The 20,033-nt window shown below is 41.5% G+C and overlaps 1 protein-coding gene across 1 annotated transcript in view; it reads right to left on the bottom strand.

The window, feature by feature from the left end:
• Positions 1–14,790: 14,790 nt before the first annotated feature.
• Positions 14,791–20,033, bottom strand: part of itgb5 (integrin, beta 5) — a 75,119-nt gene continuing 69,876 nt past the window's right edge. Inside the window, exon 15 of the mRNA XM_047370354.1 lies at positions 14,791–16,866. Coding sequence (XP_047226310.1) covers positions 16,733–16,866 — 134 coding nt within the window. The 3' untranslated portion in view covers positions 14,791–16,732. The remainder of the gene's footprint in view (positions 16,867–20,033) is intronic.

Below are 20,033 nucleotides of genomic sequence, written 5' to 3'. Positions count from 1 at the left end.
ATTAGGTTAACAATGGTGTATAAGCCGGTCCAGTTTTTCTCAAGTTTGCCACTCTTACACTTCTATTGTTGAGTCGTAGAACCTTTTCTCCAACCTTGAAAATTTCTGATTTATGAGTTGTGGTCTTGTATTTGTGCTGAGCTGTTTTTATGTTTTGCTGAACTAATTGGAAAATTGTGTCCTGACTCCTTCCCCAGAGTGTCTTCAATCTTACTGTCAATCTGGGGTAAAAGAACAAAAAAAATATATGCAGATTTCAGATACCTTAACAAGGTGTCCACTGTCGAATATTACATATTTCAGATGTGAAAACATACCTGGCAGACCAATACTTTCCAAAACCTTAAAAATGGTGGTAATCCATAACCACAAAAAATTAGAATGACATTTAATGTGTTTTAAAACAGAAGGAAAGAAAACAGGTGGATAAACTTGGTAGATGAAGTGTGAATTATCTGAAGTTTCTTTCACAAAATTTTTTATTATGATTGCAATTTCTTTTGTCCATTACTATTGTAATGTGTTACCTTATGAAAAAATACCACCAGATATACTGCAGTTTTATTTTTACATTTATAAAAAATTTCTATCAAGAGTCAAAACTAAGCGTGACCTAAAATATTGTCTTTCCATCTACAGGGCTCTGCATGTAGAATGTAATACAGGCAGACAGACGAAATTGTGTCTCACCACGATGTTCTCTGGAACCTCACATGGCAGACGAGCCTCTGTTCCAAAGAGGAGGAAGTATGGTGAAAACTTTGTTGTGTATTATTTTTTGGTTCTGAGTCCAAACATCACAGCATCCAAGTAGGTGTCCGAAGTGTTTGGTCGCTTGCTCACAAGTTTGCACAGTGCTCTGAAAAACAACATTTTATCACTTTCTTGCTAAATTAACTGAAAGAAGCTGCCAGCCACTATGCCAATGTTGACAAATTTACCTATCCAGTGCTGGGGGTATTCGACCTAAAGAAAATGATAACCAATTCAGTAACTGATGTCACAAAAAAGTGCGGGGTCACACAAAGGGATTCCACTGCAGCAGGCCATTAACTCCAGGGGAGCAGAAGATCACACCAGCATAAGATGAACAATTTCCAACTTCACAGGAAATAATGGCATCAACATATGGAGAGGAACATAAGGGAGGCCAATCTATGTTTCTGTACATGATGGATGACATCTGTATTTCACTCCCAGCACACAGGCTGTACTTTACCACAATGTCAAAGAGGACAAAGTATGTACAGGCATAATGTTCATACAGAATGTAAAAAAAACTTTTTGAATAATTACAGTTAAATTCTGAAATTGTAATTACCTTTAAATTGTCCCATTGAGCTTTTCTACTAGCCCATTGGTCTGAGGATGATAGGGAGCTCAAAGGCTGCGCTCAATGTCCAGCATTTTGCAAGGCTCCTTGTTCAACTGTTGGTCAAAAATAAATAAATGCTTTAACAGATAAACATCAACAAGAAATAACTTTGATCACTAAATTACTAACCATTTTCATATTCGATCATACATCGGTCCATAACACTCAAAAGTATTTAGCAACACACCTCATTGACAAATTCTTTCCCCTGGTCTGTCAGGATTCCCTTAGGGGCCCCAAAGCGATAAAAGAACTTAACAATGCATTGTGCAACATCTACTGCAGTTTTGGACGGCAAAGGATAGGCTTCGGACCATTTAGTAAAATAGTCAACCATGACTGCAATGTACTGGTTCCCAGCCTCTGTCTTAACCACCATTCCTATAAGGTCCATCCCAACAAGCTCAAATGGTTGACTCACCTGAAAAAGTAAAAGAAAACAGAGTATAACACTTTTGACCAGGGATAATAAAATATCCTTCATGTGGTGTTTTGATATGTATGTCACTTACTTCAATTGGGATGGGTTTTGTCTCCTGCTTAATTGTCAGTGGACTTTGCTGGCATTGCATACATTGACTGACCTAAAGAACCAAATTTTTTTAAATAAAAGGTCAACCACCAAAGAGCTGTTATAACCTAAAACAATACATGAATGTAATAGGATTTTGATTTGTTTTCTGGTTTTTCTGGGTTTATAGATTTCATAATTTGTTATTTGTGTTTTGCCCAAATGATTCTTTGTCTTGATTCAATCAAGCTTATTTCTGTTTCTTTTTAGTTTGTTTTTATTTCCTGTGTTTAGTTATTGTTAGTTACATTTGGATTTATGTTTCTTATTTCCCTGTTAGTGTTAATCCTCCTTGCTCCACTGTTTTATCTCTTTCTCTCTCCTTCAGCTCTCCCCTCACACCTGTACCTTCTTTTCTAAGTATCACTGGTCCATTGTTTCAGCATTCAACCTCCCGTTTTTAAGCAACTCTCCTTGATTCACTTCTCACATAACCCTCCAGTTATTCTCCATGTGCTCATTGTTCTCAATGTCATCTTCTTGTATGTAAGTTATTATTTCTGTTAGACTTCCACCAACTAAATACTCTCCACTTCCACCTATTGCATTTGTGTCCAACACCATCTACTAACTTGACAATGACTTGTTGTAACAACAATGTACCCTTTAAAATATTGTACTATAAAAATTTACCTGTCACAGTGTTTTCTGTTTGTGAGCCTTGATTTATAAGAAATCCCTATTCACTTATCGATGTCTTTTGTCATGCCTGGCCAGTAAAACCTTCTGGTGAAAGCGTCTCTGGTTTTAACTATGCCACAGTGGGCACCAAAAGCACTGGCATGAAACTCCTTAAATATTTGTTCCGCTTCCTCGTTTGCATTCACAACCTTCTGGTTTGATTGACTGCTTCCCTTGCAGTAATACAACACTCCATCTGTCAAAATATCACAAGCTGAAAAAAAAAATTAAAACAAAGCATACACCGTGCTTAATCAACAAAAAAATAAAATACGTACTTCAATATGAATGTATGTGAATGGGGGTTCCTGATGTGGTTGGTGTTGTGCAAAAAACATAAACAGTAAGTATTCCATAACCATCTTAAAATATGCAATTGTATTTTTACTTGGATGCAGTTGCTATAGATAGACAGAACTGACATAAATGTCGTGTTGGGTCATAATGTTCTAACCCACATACAGATTTTAAATGCGATTCATTTCTTAATTGCTTATTGCGACAGGCTTAATACCTAGAAGTAATCATTTAATTTCGTATATTATTGTGGCTCTGTGTTGTTGCAAATAATTCAAATGTATCCTTAAAATAGGAAATAAGGCTATGGAATTGGTGCAACACAATACAACATACCCGAAATAACTTATTGCTATATAAATTAGGTAAGGAAAAGACTAGCGGCTTTTGTCCAACAGTTAATTTTAAGAAAACATATGCTCACCATCAACTGCAAAGTCAGCTCCTGTCATCTTTTCAAATATTTTTGACTCTTAGAAGAGCCTTCAGGGTAGCTTCCAAGCAATAAATATTGGAAAACATTGCTAAATGTTAACGTGTCAGTTTTTTTGCTTCTTTTCAGAGTCGGGCGCAATTTACCAAGGTACCAAAATTACATAAGCAACGTTAAAAGGTTTTCAAATGTACAATAATAGCTAATTGGTCACGCAGACAGTACGCGACCAGTGTCTATCGATCTGAATGCACCTCGTCAATTATCTAATTTTCACGTTCTTTCTAGTGGGATTTGGCGCTCCCCAGAATTATACCTAGAAGCAAGATTTGCGTAGTTGCTGAAACAAATAGAAAATGTCAAGCTCTAAATATTAATAGAAAGAAAAGAAAAACTCTGTTAGCGCCAGCTTTAAAACTGTTAAGCACTGACTGGGGATCTTTCTTGAAGTACAATATAAAGAAATAAATTTTTTTTTTGATGTGTTTACATTTTTTATTGAAACATAGTAAACCATAACTCGAAAACAACCTTGAATGAAAAGAATAAAAAAATAAAAAATATAGACTGGTCAGATGTGTATAACTATAAGATTACTTGGAAGAAGTCCATGACTTGATAAAGGGTGCTGTTTTACCTAAACGAGTAGAACATTTTTAAAATATCTAACAAATTACCAAGATGATATGGATATCCCAAAAAATATCACAATTAGCCACTAGAGGTTAATCTTTTAAAGTGGCAAAAAACTGAAAATAAATATCTGATGGGTGATAATGGGCCATCAGGATGCGTTTGTCGTGTTTAATACAAGGGGAATGGTATCTGAAAGGGTGTGGAGTCCCATCAGATACCATTTCCCCTGTTTAATACAGGGGGAACGGTATCTGACAGGGTTTATAGGACCGTAAGATACTGTTTCCCCTGTATTATATAGAGGAAACCGCATCTGACGGGGTTTATAGGACCATATAAGACCAGAACTGTATAGACATCTGTAGGCTATCTCTCCCACTCTCTCTCTATATATATATATATATGTATGTATATCGTGTTAGCCTCTTAGGCCTCCCTGTGATGGGCTTTGGTAACAGTGTATGTGGCCCTGTAGCTTCCTGTTGTAAAGCAGGGTCTAAAGAAATGGATGCAGATGGGGAGCTGAGAACATCCCGTGAATCAGAGGGATCTACTGCTTTGCTTCTCTGAGACTCTACCGAGGGTCCCGGCTGTGCCACCCCCCGGTATGGAGCCAACCTGTATCTGTGCAGGGCAACACGACGTCCTCGGGTCGGCAGTTGGACCCTGTACACAATCTCACCCAGTCTTTCTAACACTTTACAGGGCCCCACCCCATGACAGTCCAAATTGGGGCAGCGACCTTTCCTCCTTTTCGGATTGTATACCCAGACCAGGTCGTCGGCCCATAAGTCACTCCCTTTGGACCTCACATCATAGTTCCTTTTCTGTCTTATTCCAGCCTTCTGCAGCTGGTCGCGCGCAAAAATATGAGCCAACTCCATCCTCTCCTGTAGCCTCCTGGTATATTCGGGTCCCAGAGGCAGCGCCGGCACATCCGACGGTTTCCCGAAAGCCATTTCTGCAGGGGTCCTCAGTTCCCTCCCCAGGATCAAAAGGGCGGGGGCAAGCGGTGGACTCTTGTACTGCAGACCTGTATACCATCAGGACCAGGGGTTGTGCATGTCCCAGTCCCGCTGATGTTCAGCAGTGAGGATCCTTGTTGTTTTGCAAGTGTCCTATTGAACCTTTCAACCAGCCCGTCACTCTGTGGGTGCAACAGTGTAGTTCCTGTTTTCTGCATTCCCAACCATTCACACATAGCAGAGAACGCGGCCGACTCAAAATTCCTCCTCTGGTTGCTGTGGATTGACTCTGCTCCACCAAACCGGGCGAACATTTACCCCACCAACTTATCAGCAATAGTCTCAGCCTCTTGGTCTGGAATGGCATATATTTATGGGCCACTTGGTAAAGTAATCCATAGCGACAAGCACATAGCGGTTCCCTTTGTCAGAGCATGGAAGCGGCCCCATAATATCCACAGCTACTCGCTCCATCGGGGTCCTCACTGCCAGTTGTTGCAGCTGTGCACGAGATTGATCTGGGGGGCCTTTGTGCACAGTGCAGAGGTCGCACACCTGCACTGCTTCTAGAAGCTTTGCCGGAGTCGTCTGATGGTTTTTGTGACCCCAAAATGTCCTGCTCCCACTGTGCTGTGACAAGCCCGAAGGACAGACTCTTTTAGGGCTCTGGGGACCACAACCTGCCACCACTCCTCCCCCGTTGCCGGTTCCTTCCAAGCCCTTTGCAGCACACCGTCCTTCACTCGTAGAGCCTCGTATTTCCCGAAAAGTCCTTTAGTGGCAGGCGATCATCCAGCCCCCCCACTGCGGCTTCTTTCCTGACTCCACCCACTGTAGCACCGGCTGTAAATCTATATCCTGTTCCTGCTGTAGTCTCCACTCAAGTGAGTCAATCACTTGTGCTGCCCTGCAGGCTGGCCCTGGTCCATTGAAGGTGCCCCCCCCTCCCCAACTCGGAGCTCCTCCTCCCGGGCCTCTCTCCTATCGCAGTCCCGGGATCTGACCTCCGCACAGGGCCATCGTGACAAGGTGTCAGCGTTGGTGTGGCGGGTCCCAGCCCTATACTCCACCATGAAGGAATAAGGTGCCAGCTCCCCTAGCCAGCGGGCAATCTGACCCTCTGGTTCCTTGAAGGACATTAACCACTGAAGAGCTGCATGATCTGATCACACAGTGAAGGCTAGACCATGTAAATAGTATCTGAAGTGGCTTACCGCGCTCACAATGGCCAGGAGCTCCCTGCGTGTCACACAGTAGCGACGATCTGCCTTATGAAGGGTCTTGCTGAAGTAAGCTACAACTATTTCTCCTTCCTGGCTTACCTGACTTAGCACAGCTCCCAACCCGCTGTCACTGGCATCCTTGTCCAATACAAACGGCAGGCCAGGGTCCGGGGGGGCCAGGACCGGAGACTCGGTCAAAGCCCTTTTCAACCCTTTAAACACCTGCTCACACTCGGGGGTCCAAGTAAAGTCATTGTTTTTTTGTTGCAGGTGGAACAGTGGCGCAGCAATACAGGAGAACCCACGAACAAAACGCCTGTAGGAAGATGCCAGTACAATTAAGCTCTTTGGTTCTTTCAGGTTGCCAGGGGTGGGCCAGTCTTCACAGCTTGCACTTTCTTCTCCAGTGTGCTGATACCCTCACTCCCTATCTTGTGCCACAGGAACTCCACCTCCTTTCTCATGAAGCAACATTTGTCAGGGTGGAGCTTCAGGCCTGCACCCGCTACCCGCTGCAATGTTGTCCTTAATGAACCCAAAGCTGCTTCAAAGGTCCCCCCATGGACCAGGATGTCATCCAAATACACCAGGCATTCCTCAAATTTGAGCTGCTCAAATGTGGCTGGAGCGTTACAGAGCCCAAAGCAGAGAATTTTGAACTGCCACAAGCCCCTGCCTGTACTAAAAGCAGTCTTCGGTCGGGCCTCAGAACAAAGGGGCACTTGCTAGTACCCACTTCTCAAGGCCAGAGAGGAGAACCAGGATGAGCCGGAGACCAAATCCAAGGACTCAACAATGCGGGGCAGCGGATACAAGTCCTTCTTGGTCACGCCATTCAGTGGTCTAAAATCAACACCGAACTGCATTTTGGGGCTCTTTTTCTTCTTAACCATTACAACCCCGGAAGCCCAGGGGCTGTCATATGGCTCAATGATGCCACTTTTTATCATCTCGTCAATAGCGCTGTCTGCAGCAGCCTGTTGTGCCAGAAGGAAGCGACATGGTCGGGACTTAATAGGCCGAGCATCCCTGGTGTCGATGTCATGCTCCACCAGGTGCGTGAGGCCCACTTCTTCCTCCGATAATGCAAAGATGTCCTTGAACTCCAACAGCACCTGCCACAGTGCCTCCTGTTGTTCCGCCTCCAGATTGGGGCAACTGCGTGACCAAATCTCTCTCACCGCAGCAAGTCTCTCTCTATTGTGTATGGACTCCTGTTGGCCCTGAGCTGCCCCTTTTAATGGGGAATGAAGCATAGAGGGTGGAGGAGTCTGTGATTTGGCACTGTATTTTTTGTGTGTCTTCTGAAACGCTTCTGTCACCATGGAGCTCAGCAGCTGCATTTTGGGAGCCAGCAGGGGGCACACCAATTCAACAACAGGACCCCTGGAAAAACCAGTGTGTTTCTCCCTAGATCTAACACGCATTGTGTGGCTCGTAGGAAGTCCAACCCTGATATGCAATTGTCCTGGACGGCAGTGTTGTGGATTTTCTTATCAAGTGGGAGGACAATTAACTCATCAAACAATAGAAAGACTGGACTTTATCTTATAAAAATGTTATTCAAAGGCTTGTCAGCATTTGAAGACTCTGTCACCGAGCAAGTCAGATGAACAGAGCAACGAACACAAAGTACAAATCATATTTATAGCTAAATGAGGGGGTTGTCTCAACTTCAAAGAGTTTAGTTTTATGGTTCCTAGACCCTCCCCTGGTCAGAGGTAACAAAGTCATTTAGGAGAACACCCATCTGCTCTTTCTTGGGACATAACCCTTCAGGTAATGTTTAACCATAAACCTCCTGATAATGAATTCAGCGGTCATCTCCTCTTAAGTACTAAACACTAAGAAAACACAGAGGTCAGAGGAGAGAGGTAGATGGAAGGTCACCTCTGAGTGATAAAACACTGAATCAAATGAGAGAGGAGAAGGAAAGATCAGAGCATTTTAAAAGAATTTTCCATTACACTCCTTTCTTCTGATTACAAGATAATCACAGAACTAAAAGAAAATTCTACAAAACCATCACCCAAAATTATAATCAAAGTGAAACAAAAAAAAAATCATACAACAAATACATGTGTCTTTCTCTAAAATCTAATTTTCTCAAATTACTAGCAAAACAAAACTGAAATAATAAGGATAACAACACTTAAAAAAACTAAATCGCCAAAGCCCTATGTACTCCACTAGAATGCTGAACATCAGTATTAACTCCCCAAACAGTTTAGAGTTATTACATCATTATAGCATCTTAAGCAACATAAAATACATTGTTATCCATACCATTTGATATCTCAGATGCAGAATCACCATAGTCATTACAAACAGAAATTAAGTCTACATCCTTATCAACCTTTAGCATGGAAACATTTATCAGTTTCATCACCATTCCTTTAATCATTGGAATAATGCAATATGAAAGAAACATCAAAATCAAAAATAAAAATAAAAGAATTACTCCAATCTTCATTAACCAGGATGTGGACCAAGGATTCCAAATAGAACCCATATTTTCTTTCTGTTGGGTCGTCAGCAAATCCCCTAATTTATCATGGATACTTGTCGTGTTGTTAGACACATCAGGAATAAAAGTGCAACATTGTTCCCCAATTAAATGACAAACACCACCTCTCTCAGCTAACAGATAATCCAAAGCCATTCTATTTTGTAAAGTCATCGTTCTAAAAGCTTGCTGCTCCGTGGTCAGAACAGTGAAACCTTCCTCAATTAAAGCAGTAAGATTTTCTAACTCAACTGACAACTCATTAATTCTATGGGCTGCATTAGCAGCACCATAACTGGGAATAAGTGTACCCAAAATCCCTTTCCAATATGGAAACCTAGTTCTCTTTTGCCATTTGAGCATTGTCTTCCTTTCTAATAATGGGCTGATTGAATCATAAGTAGTGACTGTGGGTAGTAAGTGAGCTAGATAACATACTCCAGACCAATTAGCAGGCAGATACAGATATAATCTATTTCCACACATGAAAACCATGTTCTTAGGACACGAATACCCATCCCTACTAGGAAAAGTAACAAGAACCCTGGTTAATTTACCTGCCTGACCATACAATTTAATCCCATTCGGTAAGGCTGTAAGATTAAGAGTTAACACAAAAGGCTCTGGTGCCAAAGATCCTGAAATGGTATATGGATCAGTTCTAAGAGGACATGGTCCAGATGTATCTCTGTGGGTTAAAGCACATGAAACTGGTATAATAGTTTTGCAACCCTCTGTCCTTCCAAGGAAATAAGATGTGTTTTCCTCCTGAGCAATACAAATATCTGGATCTTTAATCAGATTTCTGTTACCCCGAAATTTATAGAGTTCCTGTAGAAGTACATGTTAAATTAGTCCCGCTAGAAAATCTAACATTTCTGCTTTCTCTTACAGCATAATTCCTCACCCAAGGAAAAATTACCTCCACCCATCGGTTATCTGGAAAGAAAGTAGCTAAAATATACGCAGTATAAATAGGAACAGGTACTAAAAATGGTTGATCATTAATAGCATGTGGAATCAAACAACAAACATAGCAACTATCATTTCTTATCTTCCTCACAGTTTGATGCGTCAGTTGCCACCAGACATTATTAGTATGATCTTGGTAGTCAGAAAGTGATGAATCTCTCTTCGAATCAGCTGATGAGTATTATTGGCATAATTACTCAGATTAGTCACATATTATCTTTGCCGTACCTTTTCCCAAATAAACACAGAAGTAATAAAAATGCTTGCAATACCAATCATCAGCATCAGAACAGACCATTTTCCATATAGCTGCATCGTGACCTTGAAGTGAAATGTCCTTTCTTCTGGTACTGAAAGCAAACAGTTTTTTCAAAGAAAACAAATCATATACAAAACTCAAAAATCGTGCTGCCTCTCCTGAGTGGCTTCTGCACTTCAAGCTGCCCTGTTACCAGTCTGGTACAGGTGGGCGGTCGTAGGAAGCTCCTCTAGGTAGGAGGTTCAGAACCAGGATGCTGCTCAGGAGGTGTTCCAGTGAACACCTTGCAGTGCGTAAAGTGGACCCAGGTGTCACGTCCCTGCACCTTCTCGGCAGTGTGAGTCACCAGCAGAATTTGAAACGGACATCTCCACCGTTTTTCTCTCCAGTGACGTCTCCTGGTATCGCTAATCAGCACCCACTGTCCTAAGGCAGCTTTTGCCGTCTGATGGGAGAGAGAAAGAGAACGTGACAGAACCTTACAATATTTCAACATGGAATGTTCAAAATGAGCAGTTGTTAGTGTGCTTAGGTTAGTACTCGGTCTTCCCCCTGTATTTGCAGGTCTCCCAAAAAGAATTTCAAAAGGACTCAAATTAGCTCTGGATCTATTTCTCATCCGCATATACACAAGAAGCAGAGGGAGAGCCTTTGGCCAGGACAACCCTGTTTCTTCACAGCATTTAGCCAACTTATTCTTTATTGTTTCATTCTCTCGTTCTACCGCTCCACCTGATTGTGGGTGGTAAGCACAATGTGTCTTTAACTGGAAACCTAGAGGCTTACTGATTTCCTGTAAAGCTTTGTTAACAAAATGTGTTCTGTTATCACTGGAAATCACCTCTGGAGCCCCCCAATAGGGAAGAATCTTTGTCAACAAAGATTTTGCAACAGCACTGCTGTCTGCGTGTTTTGTTGGAAACGTTTCAACATACAGGTCCTTCTAAAAAAATTAGCATATTGTGATAAAGTTAATTATTTTCTATAATGTAATTATGAAAATTTAATATTCATATATTTTAGATTCATTGCACACTAACTGAAATATTTCAGGTCTTTCATTGTCTTAATACGGATGATTTTGGCATACAGCTCATGAAAACCCAAAATTCCTATCTCACAAAATTACTGTGAGCAGGTGCCAAGTCGTGCTGAAAAATGAAATCTTCATCTCCATAAAGCTTTTCAGCAGATGGAAGCATGAAGTGCTCCGAAATCTCCTGATAGCTAGCTGCATTGACCCTGCCCTTGATAAAACACAGTGGACCAACACCAGCAGCTGACACAGCACCCCAGACCATCACTGACTGTGGGTACTTGACACTGGACTTCTGGCATTTTGGCATTTCCTTCTCCCCAGTCTTCCTCCAGACTCTGGCACCTTGATTTCCGAATGACATGCAGAATTTGCTTTCATCCGAAAAAAGTACTTTGGACCACTGAGCAACAGTCCAGTGCTGCTTCTCTGTAGCCCAGGTCTGGGGAATGCGGCACCTGTAGCCCATTTCCTGCACACGCCTGTGCACGGTGGCTCTGGATGTTTCTACTCCAGACTCAGTCCACTGCTTCCGCAGGTCCCCCAAGGTCTGGAATCGGCCCTTCTCCACAATCTTCCTCAGGGTCCGGTCACCTCTTCTCGTTGTGCAGCGTTTTCTGCCACACTTTTTCCTTCCCACAGACTTCCCACTGAGGTGCCTTGATACAGCACTCTGGGAACAGCCTATTTGTTCAGAAATGTCTTTCTGTGTCTTACCCTCTTGCTTGAGGGTGTCAATAGTGGCCTTCTGGACAGCAGTCAGGTCGGCAGTCTTACCCATGATTGGGGTTTTGAGTGATGAACCAGGCTGGGAGTTTTAAAGGCCTCAGGAATCTTTTGCAGGTGTTTAGAGTTAACTCGTTGATTCAGATGATTAGGTTCATAGCTCGTTTAGAGACCCTTTTAATGATATGCTAATTTTGTGAGATAGGAATTTTTGGTTTTCATGAGCTGTATGCCAAAATCATCCGTATTAAGACAATAAAAGACCTGAAATATTTCAGTTAGTGTGCAATTAATCTAAAATATATGAATGTTAAATTTTCATCATTACATTATGGAAAATAATGAACTTTATCACAATATGCTAATATTTTGAGAAGGACCTGTACCCCTCCTTTAACCGCCATCTTAACGTGGTGGAGGGGTTTGAGTGCTCGAATGATCCTAGAAGCTATGTTGTCTGGGGCTTAAATGCCCCTGGTAGGGTCTCCCATGGCAAACATGCTCTAGGTGATAGGTCAGCCTCTTCAACATTGCGTGGCGGTCGGGGACAGTGCCTCTGGACTGGCAGACTGGAGTGGTGGTCCCCCTTCATAAAAAGGGTGACCGGAGGGTGTGTTCCAATGACAGGGGGATCACACTCCTCAGCCTCCCTGGTAAGGCCTACGCCAGGGTATTGAAGAGGAGAGTCTGGCCAATAGTCGAACCTCGGCTTCAGGAGGAGCAGTGTGGTTTTCGTCCCGGCCGTGGAACACTGGACCAGTTCTATACCCACTATAGGGTACTCGAGGGTTCGAGGGAGTTTGCCCAACCGGTCCACATGTGTTTTATGGACCTGGAGATAGCATTCAACTGTGTCCCTCGTGATGCCCTGTGGGGGGTGCTCCAGGAGTATGGAGTCGGGGGCCCTATATTAGGGGCCATCCGGTCTCTGTACAAGTGGCGCAGGAGTTTGTTTCGCATTGCCGGACCTGTTCCCGGTGCATGTTGGACTCCGGCAGGGCTGCCCTTTGTCACCGGTCCTGTTCATAACTTTTATGGACAGGATTTCTAGGCGCAGCCAAGAGCCGGAGGGGGTCTGGTTTAGGTACTCGAGGATTTCATCTCTTCCTTTTGCAGATGACATGGTCCTGCTGGCCCCCTCTAGCCAAGACCTACAGCATGCACTGGGGCGGTTCGCAGCCGAGTGTGAAGCACGTGGGATGAGGATCAACTCCTCCAAGTCCGAGGCCATGGTTCTTGACCGGAAAAAGATGGCTTGTCCTCTTCAGGTTGGAGGGGAGTTCCTGCCTCAAGTGGAGGAGTTTAAGTATCTCGGGGTCTTGTTCACGAGTGAGGGAAGAATGGAGCGGGAGATCGACAGACGGATCTGTGCGGCTGCCACAATAATGGGGGCGCTGTGCCGGTCCGTTGTGGTGAAGAGAGAGCTGAGCCGAAAAGCGAAGCTCTCGATTTACCGGTCGGTCTATCTATCTATCTATCTATCTATCTATCTATCTATCTATCTATCTATCTATCTATCTATCTATCTATCTATCTATCTATCTATCTATCTATCTATCTATCTATCTATCTATCTATCTATCTATCTATCTATCTATCTATCACGACCGAAAGAAAGAGATCCCGGATACAAGCGGCTGAAATGAGCTTCCTCCATAGGGTGGCCAGGAACTCCCTTAGAGATAGGGTGAGGAGCTGACGAGTACTTCTGTATGTATAGTTTATATGTGTATATAAATATGTTTTGTTATGTTTACGTTTACGTCTGTCTGTCTGAGAGCAAAGTGACAAAAAAGTGGGACAGCTTCGCTGAAATACGTTGTTTGAGCTTTCACGGAGTCCGTAGATCTCCTGCGGCGCAAGCACGGCGCGCTGGTTACGAGCGCTGAATAAGCAGGCAACTTTTTGCCGTGTGAGCGGCGAGGAGACGCTGGTATCTGATGGGGAAACGCGAATCGACGTAACAGCTGTCCCGGATAAAGCGGAAGACGACAAGCAGGAGCTTTCATGAACACATGTTGAGATAGACATGAGACAGTTTTATTAAAAGTTCAATAAGATGATTCATTAAGCTTTTGTGACCTGAGGATGTTCTTTAGTCCAACCATTTTGCCAGACTAGTCCAACAAAATCATAATTGTAATGCTTAATATTTTTTTTTATATCTGGCCTTACAAGTTAACTGGAAGAGCCTAAAATGTTCACTAAAACTAGAACTTTTTTATTCTTATCGTAAAATGCCAAATTAATCTCCTGACTGCATTGAACTGGATTATCAGAATCAGAATCAGCTTTATTGCCAAGTTCGTACATACAAACAAGAAATTTGCCTCCGGTACACATTGGATTGTTCTGTAATTAAACATATTAAAATTACCTGCACTGAACTGCATTTTGATTCTACTGATAAAAGATTTAACTGTACTGGACTTTATGCACCTGGAAGTTTTTGACTCTTATTGTAAAGTGTCCTGAGCCAATTTAAGCTTTTTTAATAACCTACACAACTTTATCTTGTCATTTGATGTTAATTTTACAAGTGCTGATCTCAAGATTTGTATCATCTGAGCTACATTTAACTTGCAAAGCTGGTATCTAGGTTGTGCTGCACTTGGAAAAGTAAATTTTAAATCTGAAAAACATTAATGATTTGTGCAATAATTAAATAAAACAAAGGTACAACTTAGACCACAATGACACAATGTATCCAGAAAGCAGCAGGCAGTAATGGATCATGGGCAGTTTTGACAAAGGTCCAAACTGAAGTCACATGACTTCACTGCAGGTTCTCTCATTACATTCCAAAACATCAGAAACTTCTGTTATTCTTAAAGGTTTATAATCAAAATAAAGATTTGAATCTTTGATCTTGTATAAATTCAGCAGTTTTCAGCATTTTGATAATTTACATTAAAAGAATTAAGAATTTTTTTGCAATGAGCTTTGGGAGTCAGACATTGGATGAAAGCTTAAATAACACAGTATTATGAATACACTATTAAATCGTGTTACTGTCATGTTTTTCCAACAGTTGATTTACTTGTATTTTGGTGTTCCTAACTACCACAGCCACCAGGTGGCAGTAAATGAACGGATAGTAGAGGCTATAACGCAATTAATGCCAGAACTGGCCACAGTTTATTGAAGCGTCATTCAGAGTTAGAGAGAAACAAAAAAATCACAAAAACGTTCAACAGTATTAAATAAAACAAGTCTATCACTTTACATAACAATTACACCATCCTGTGAGCTGTGTGGCACTTATTACTTTGTGTAAGTTAAACACATTGTGTGAAAAAGTAGAAAGGATTTGTATTTCTTTATGATGATTGTGGGTAACCAGTGTTTACCTCCACGATTTCCAATAAGTAAGACTGTTAAAGTCATAAAGATTTGAGAGACAAAAAGATCCCATTTGCTTTAATAAGAGTGGTATATTGTCTCCCCTGTTAAATCTCAACACCAGGGCTGCTTTCCTTGTCACTTTTAAGACAGCCATCTTGTCTCATCCACGACTCTTCAATATTTAGACTGTTAGGAAACTTTAAAAGTCAGAAAATGCACTATTGGACCAGACCCTGAACCGTATTTTTGTGGTGGGGTCTCTGAGGACTTCTTAAAGTCCTATACACATGCAAGCTATTTACCATTTCCCACTCTGTATGGATGAGTCAACCTCTGTGATACTTTGTGATACACAGGAGTTCATGGATGACTGACTGCAAAGTGAAGCTGTAACCACTACCATGCTTGACAGTTGTGAGGTGTTTAATGTGTCCCAGTTAAATATTGTTTTCCACTGCAGAATAATGGATATCAAGATGTTTGGAAAAAGCCTTCCAACCCTTGCCAGATTGTTGGGCAGCAATATTTGCTGGATATTGCTGATGCCTTTTCTTTTTGGCATTAATCAACACACACCTGTATTTATCAGACCAGCAAAGTGAAGCACTGTGTATTTGACAAACCCTATGATTTTGGTTTTGTTTAATAAATTATGGCAGCATTGTATCTGTTGTGCATTTTACTGCACTTGTGAGTACTTTCTTTTCCCCGTGACTATAATTTGTTAAATTTATGGCACAATTTAATATTTGAAAAGTACTTCATTTTTGACATTAACATTAAAATGTATTGGTTTCACTACATGATATGGGTTTTTCTGTTTCTGAATATGTAAAGCTTTTGAATCTAAAGGGGATGTATTTACTTTTTTACTCTTCCCTTGTATAAGCAGGGTCAGAGGTGCTGTAAGGAGAAAACAGATGCAGGGAAGTTTCCAAGCAAAAAGGAACTGAAAAATGAAAATAAAGTTAGCAAGCAAGACAGGAAACGGAGTGTGACCTCAGCGGGCCGAATGTGGGAATAATTCACACACAGGAGACATAAAGCAAGCATACACAGATTTAGCAGTGTGTGTGTTCTTTCTAGTCTCTTTAAATTGGATGTAGGTCATCCTAATAAAAAAAAAAAGCCATAAGCACTACATTAACTTTACAATAAATAATTTTGCTTTATTTAAAAAACAGGCACCAGGAAACATTGATGTCTGCATTATCTCACAATAATACCCCATGCTAAATAAAGCCTCAGGATGTGATCTCAACTGCAATATATAAAAGACAGCTTGAGTTGTATTCCTCGATCGGTTTGATTTAAATAGGAACTTTAGAAATGAATTAGACCAAAAAACCTTTGAGAAAAATAAAGTATATACTGAAGAATAATACAGGTATTGTAAACAACCACCTTCTATTTAGGGTTATGAGCTTTGTAACCTTTCTAGAGTCCATGTTGTGTCCTTCCTCTAGGCTATGTGCTGACAGATAATTTAAAATATTGATTGTCTTAATGAGGTCAGACTCAACCTCCCCACTGCTAAACATTTTTCTTCTTTGGTTGCCTCTTTCTGAACTGGCTGTCACTCTTCCTCCTCCCAGACAGAATCCTTGTCAGCACATCGCTGTCCAGATGGATGATTAACGGCAGTACGTCTCACTAAAAAAGGAGGGCACTTTGCAATTTTTCTCTTCCATCCAACGAATTGATGGCTCAGTGTGTCTGTGTAGTTCTGTCTTCATCTTGTCCTCTGAACCTTCCCAGCTGTAAGTAGCAGACGGCTATTAAACCTGACCCTGGATCTGCTTCCACTGGAAGTTTCTTCCCATTTGAAGGGATGGTGGTTTCTGCCAAAAAAAAAAGACTTGATACAATCTGGCTTTTTACAATAGGCTGAATGTTATTGTACCATGTTATAATCTGATGGTCATAAGTTTAGGAATAAATCCCTGAATGACACTGAACTGAATGAGCTGATCATCATTTCTTTAAATCAGGTGGAGCATGGACAAACCTTATCACATTAGCATTCTTACAAGTGTCTAATGACAGCAATAGGATCAACTTCTTGCCTGGAAGATCACACAACTAAGATCTGCCATACTAATAACAGAATCTTGCAAAAGTATTCAGACAGTTAAGTCCACAATTATTCATACCCCTGACAGGTTTGGATTTAAAGTGATCTTTTAATTTGACCAACATGTTTCTTCTGAATGAAAGTAGTATTAATGTTTTAGAGAGGCCCAGCCAGAGACCCAAATTGAATCAGAGAGAATCTGGGCTAAAGATTAGGGTTATGGCAAGGAGGCCTTCTAAACTCAAATACTTGGCACTCAAAGATAATTAAAATACAGGTGGAAACATGCTCAGCAATTAGAAGAGTTTAATAGCTGTAATGTAAAAAAGGTATTTTGGAGCATGCAAAAACTGTTTAAATGGATAGTACTTTTACATTGTTCTGTTATGTTTTGAGGGATGCCCGTCTCATTTCCTATAAGAGAGAGAAGTTTTTGGTTGAGAGAAAATCTGCCAGGAGTATGAATAAGATTGGACTTAACTATATATTAAACTATTTCACATTTTGTCACATTACAACCATAAACTTCGATGTATTGTTTTAGACTTTTCTGTGATAGACTAACAAAGTAGTGCACAAATGGAGGGAAAATGAAAAACGTATCTCTAACGTGACCAAATGAAACATAAAAGGACAAACAAGCCTTTGTATGAAGCCATTTTTATTATTGGTACATGGTTACATCAACATGGAGGGGTCTGAGTGTCCTCCTGTAGGACGAGTGATTCTGTAACAGCTGAGAAACAGTTTATAATACACACAGTCATTAATTTGGCATCGTTTTTACACCCAAGCAGTATTTACAAGTCCTTACCAGACAGTGACTGCCACTAAGAACGTCACAATGCACCTAGCTAGACTCTGATCTGTTCTGTAAATCTCATGGTTTGACACAAGGGCAGCAACAGCATTCAATTCTACATCTTTTATCATGCTGTCAGGCTTTCAAGGCTCATCATAGTTTCTTTATTGGAATTACTTTTACTAAAAGGAGGAATTCTGGTTTTCTTATAACAGCATAGAAATGTTCCACATTCAACGGACTTAGCAACACAATTGTTTATACGGTGATTCATCTCTGTATTCAGGACAGCAACCAAAGCTTCTACTCCCAACAAATCCTAAAAAAGGTCTGTCTATTCCTTTAATTCTAAAAGTTTCATATTAGTAACCTTCTTTTCAACTGCTAACAGGTTTAAACTGGAAATCAGTAAAAGCCTGCGATCCAAACCAGTTCACTCAGTGTCTTAGTTCTAATCTATACCATCATTACGGTTGCATTAGTACCTAAAAGCAGTCAGTGTACACAGTGGTTCACAGAACTTTGTTACAACACGGCTGTTCAAAAACCGTCTGATGCTAAATTGACCCTATTGTAAGTGAAATACGATCTCATTTTTTCAGATCAGCATGTAGTTGAAGGTTTGATTTATTGGTTGATTAAAGTTTACAGGTCAGAAGCACCTTAAAATAATCTAAAATACTTTTAACATCCACCACTGTATCTGTCCCTAACACATTATAATCCACATTTCAAAAAGGGAAAATTCTCTAACCTGTGTCTTATCACCATGTTAATATGGATTACAGATTTCCTGCGGCCTGGTTGCTTGTATGTTTCACCGTCTCTGCAGTAGGAAATCACAGTCAGCTCTCAGTGTGTGTGCTTGTTCAAATAAGGAGGCCGTCTTTCCTGTAGGTTAACGCACAAACCAGTTAGGCGAGTTGTAAGGATCATTCAGTCCCAGAAACAGTTACTGTTGTGATACACAGCTCTGCATGGCTTCCCCTCAAATAACCAAAACCTGGCACCATGTTTGGCAACTGAGAGCTGCAGCTTGGTAAAGAGCAGCAGAAAGGAAGCAGGACAGGAGATGTGAGGAGATAGGAAAGAGGAAGCAAAACTGTGGAGTTGCACTAAATAACCACACGTATGATCTGTGCTGACACAGGCTTTTAAACATCTATTAAATGTACAAATTATGTTCACACAGTGAATGAAAGGGGGCATAATACAACAACCATGTTCAGTATTTATTTAGGAGTTTAAACCGACATGAAGTGTCACACTGTGTTTCTAAGCTGTGGAGGCTACCTTTACAACACAGTGGAGGATGACAGGACAGGCGTCCCTAACATACCCACTGCTTCCACTGTGACATCTCTTCAACCCACACACCAGACAATTAATAGGACATCCCAGCACCAAGCAAACCCCAACTGGTTCCCCTATCAAACCCAACCGGTGCTGGTATTGCTGTTGGATACATCTGAGGCATTCTCTGGATCAGCTGACCGTCACTCACTGTTTTGACCGAGGCTTTGGCATCTGCCTGTAACACTACTGCTCAACTCCAGTTGCTACCTATTAGCAACCATTTTGCAAATCTTGGGCTGTGGACAATGTGAAACATATATTGTTCTCTGATGAGTCCACCTTTACTGTTTTCCCCACATCTGGGAGAGTTACGGTGTGGAAAAGCCCCAAAGAAGCGTACCACCCAGACTGTTGCATGCCCAGAGTGAAGCATGGTGGTGGATCAGTGATGGTTTGGGCTGCCATATCATGGCATTCCCTTGGCCCAATACTTGTGCTAGATGGGCTCGTCACTGCCAAGGACTACCGAACCATTCTTGAGGACCATGTGCATCCAATGGTTCAAACATTGTATCCTGAAGGCGGTGCCGTGTATCAGGATGACAATGCACCAATACACACAGCAAGACTGGTGAAAGATTGGTTTGATGAACATGAAAGTGAAGTTGAACATCTCCCATGGCCTGCACAGTCACCAGATCTAAATATTATTGAGCCACTTTGGGGTGTTTTGGAGGAGCGAGTCAGGAAACGTTTTCCTCCACCAGTATCACGTAGTGACCTGGCCACTATCCTGCAAGAAGAATGGCTTAAAATCCCTCTGACCACTGTGCAGG

The sequence above is a fragment of the Girardinichthys multiradiatus genome, chromosome 7 (assembly GCF_021462225.1).
Source record: "Girardinichthys multiradiatus isolate DD_20200921_A chromosome 7, DD_fGirMul_XY1, whole genome shotgun sequence".
NCBI lineage: Eukaryota > Metazoa > Chordata > Actinopteri > Cyprinodontiformes > Goodeidae > Girardinichthys > Girardinichthys multiradiatus.
The sequence above is the reverse complement of the archived record's forward strand: the minus strand, read 5'-3'. Positions and strand labels throughout refer to the sequence as shown.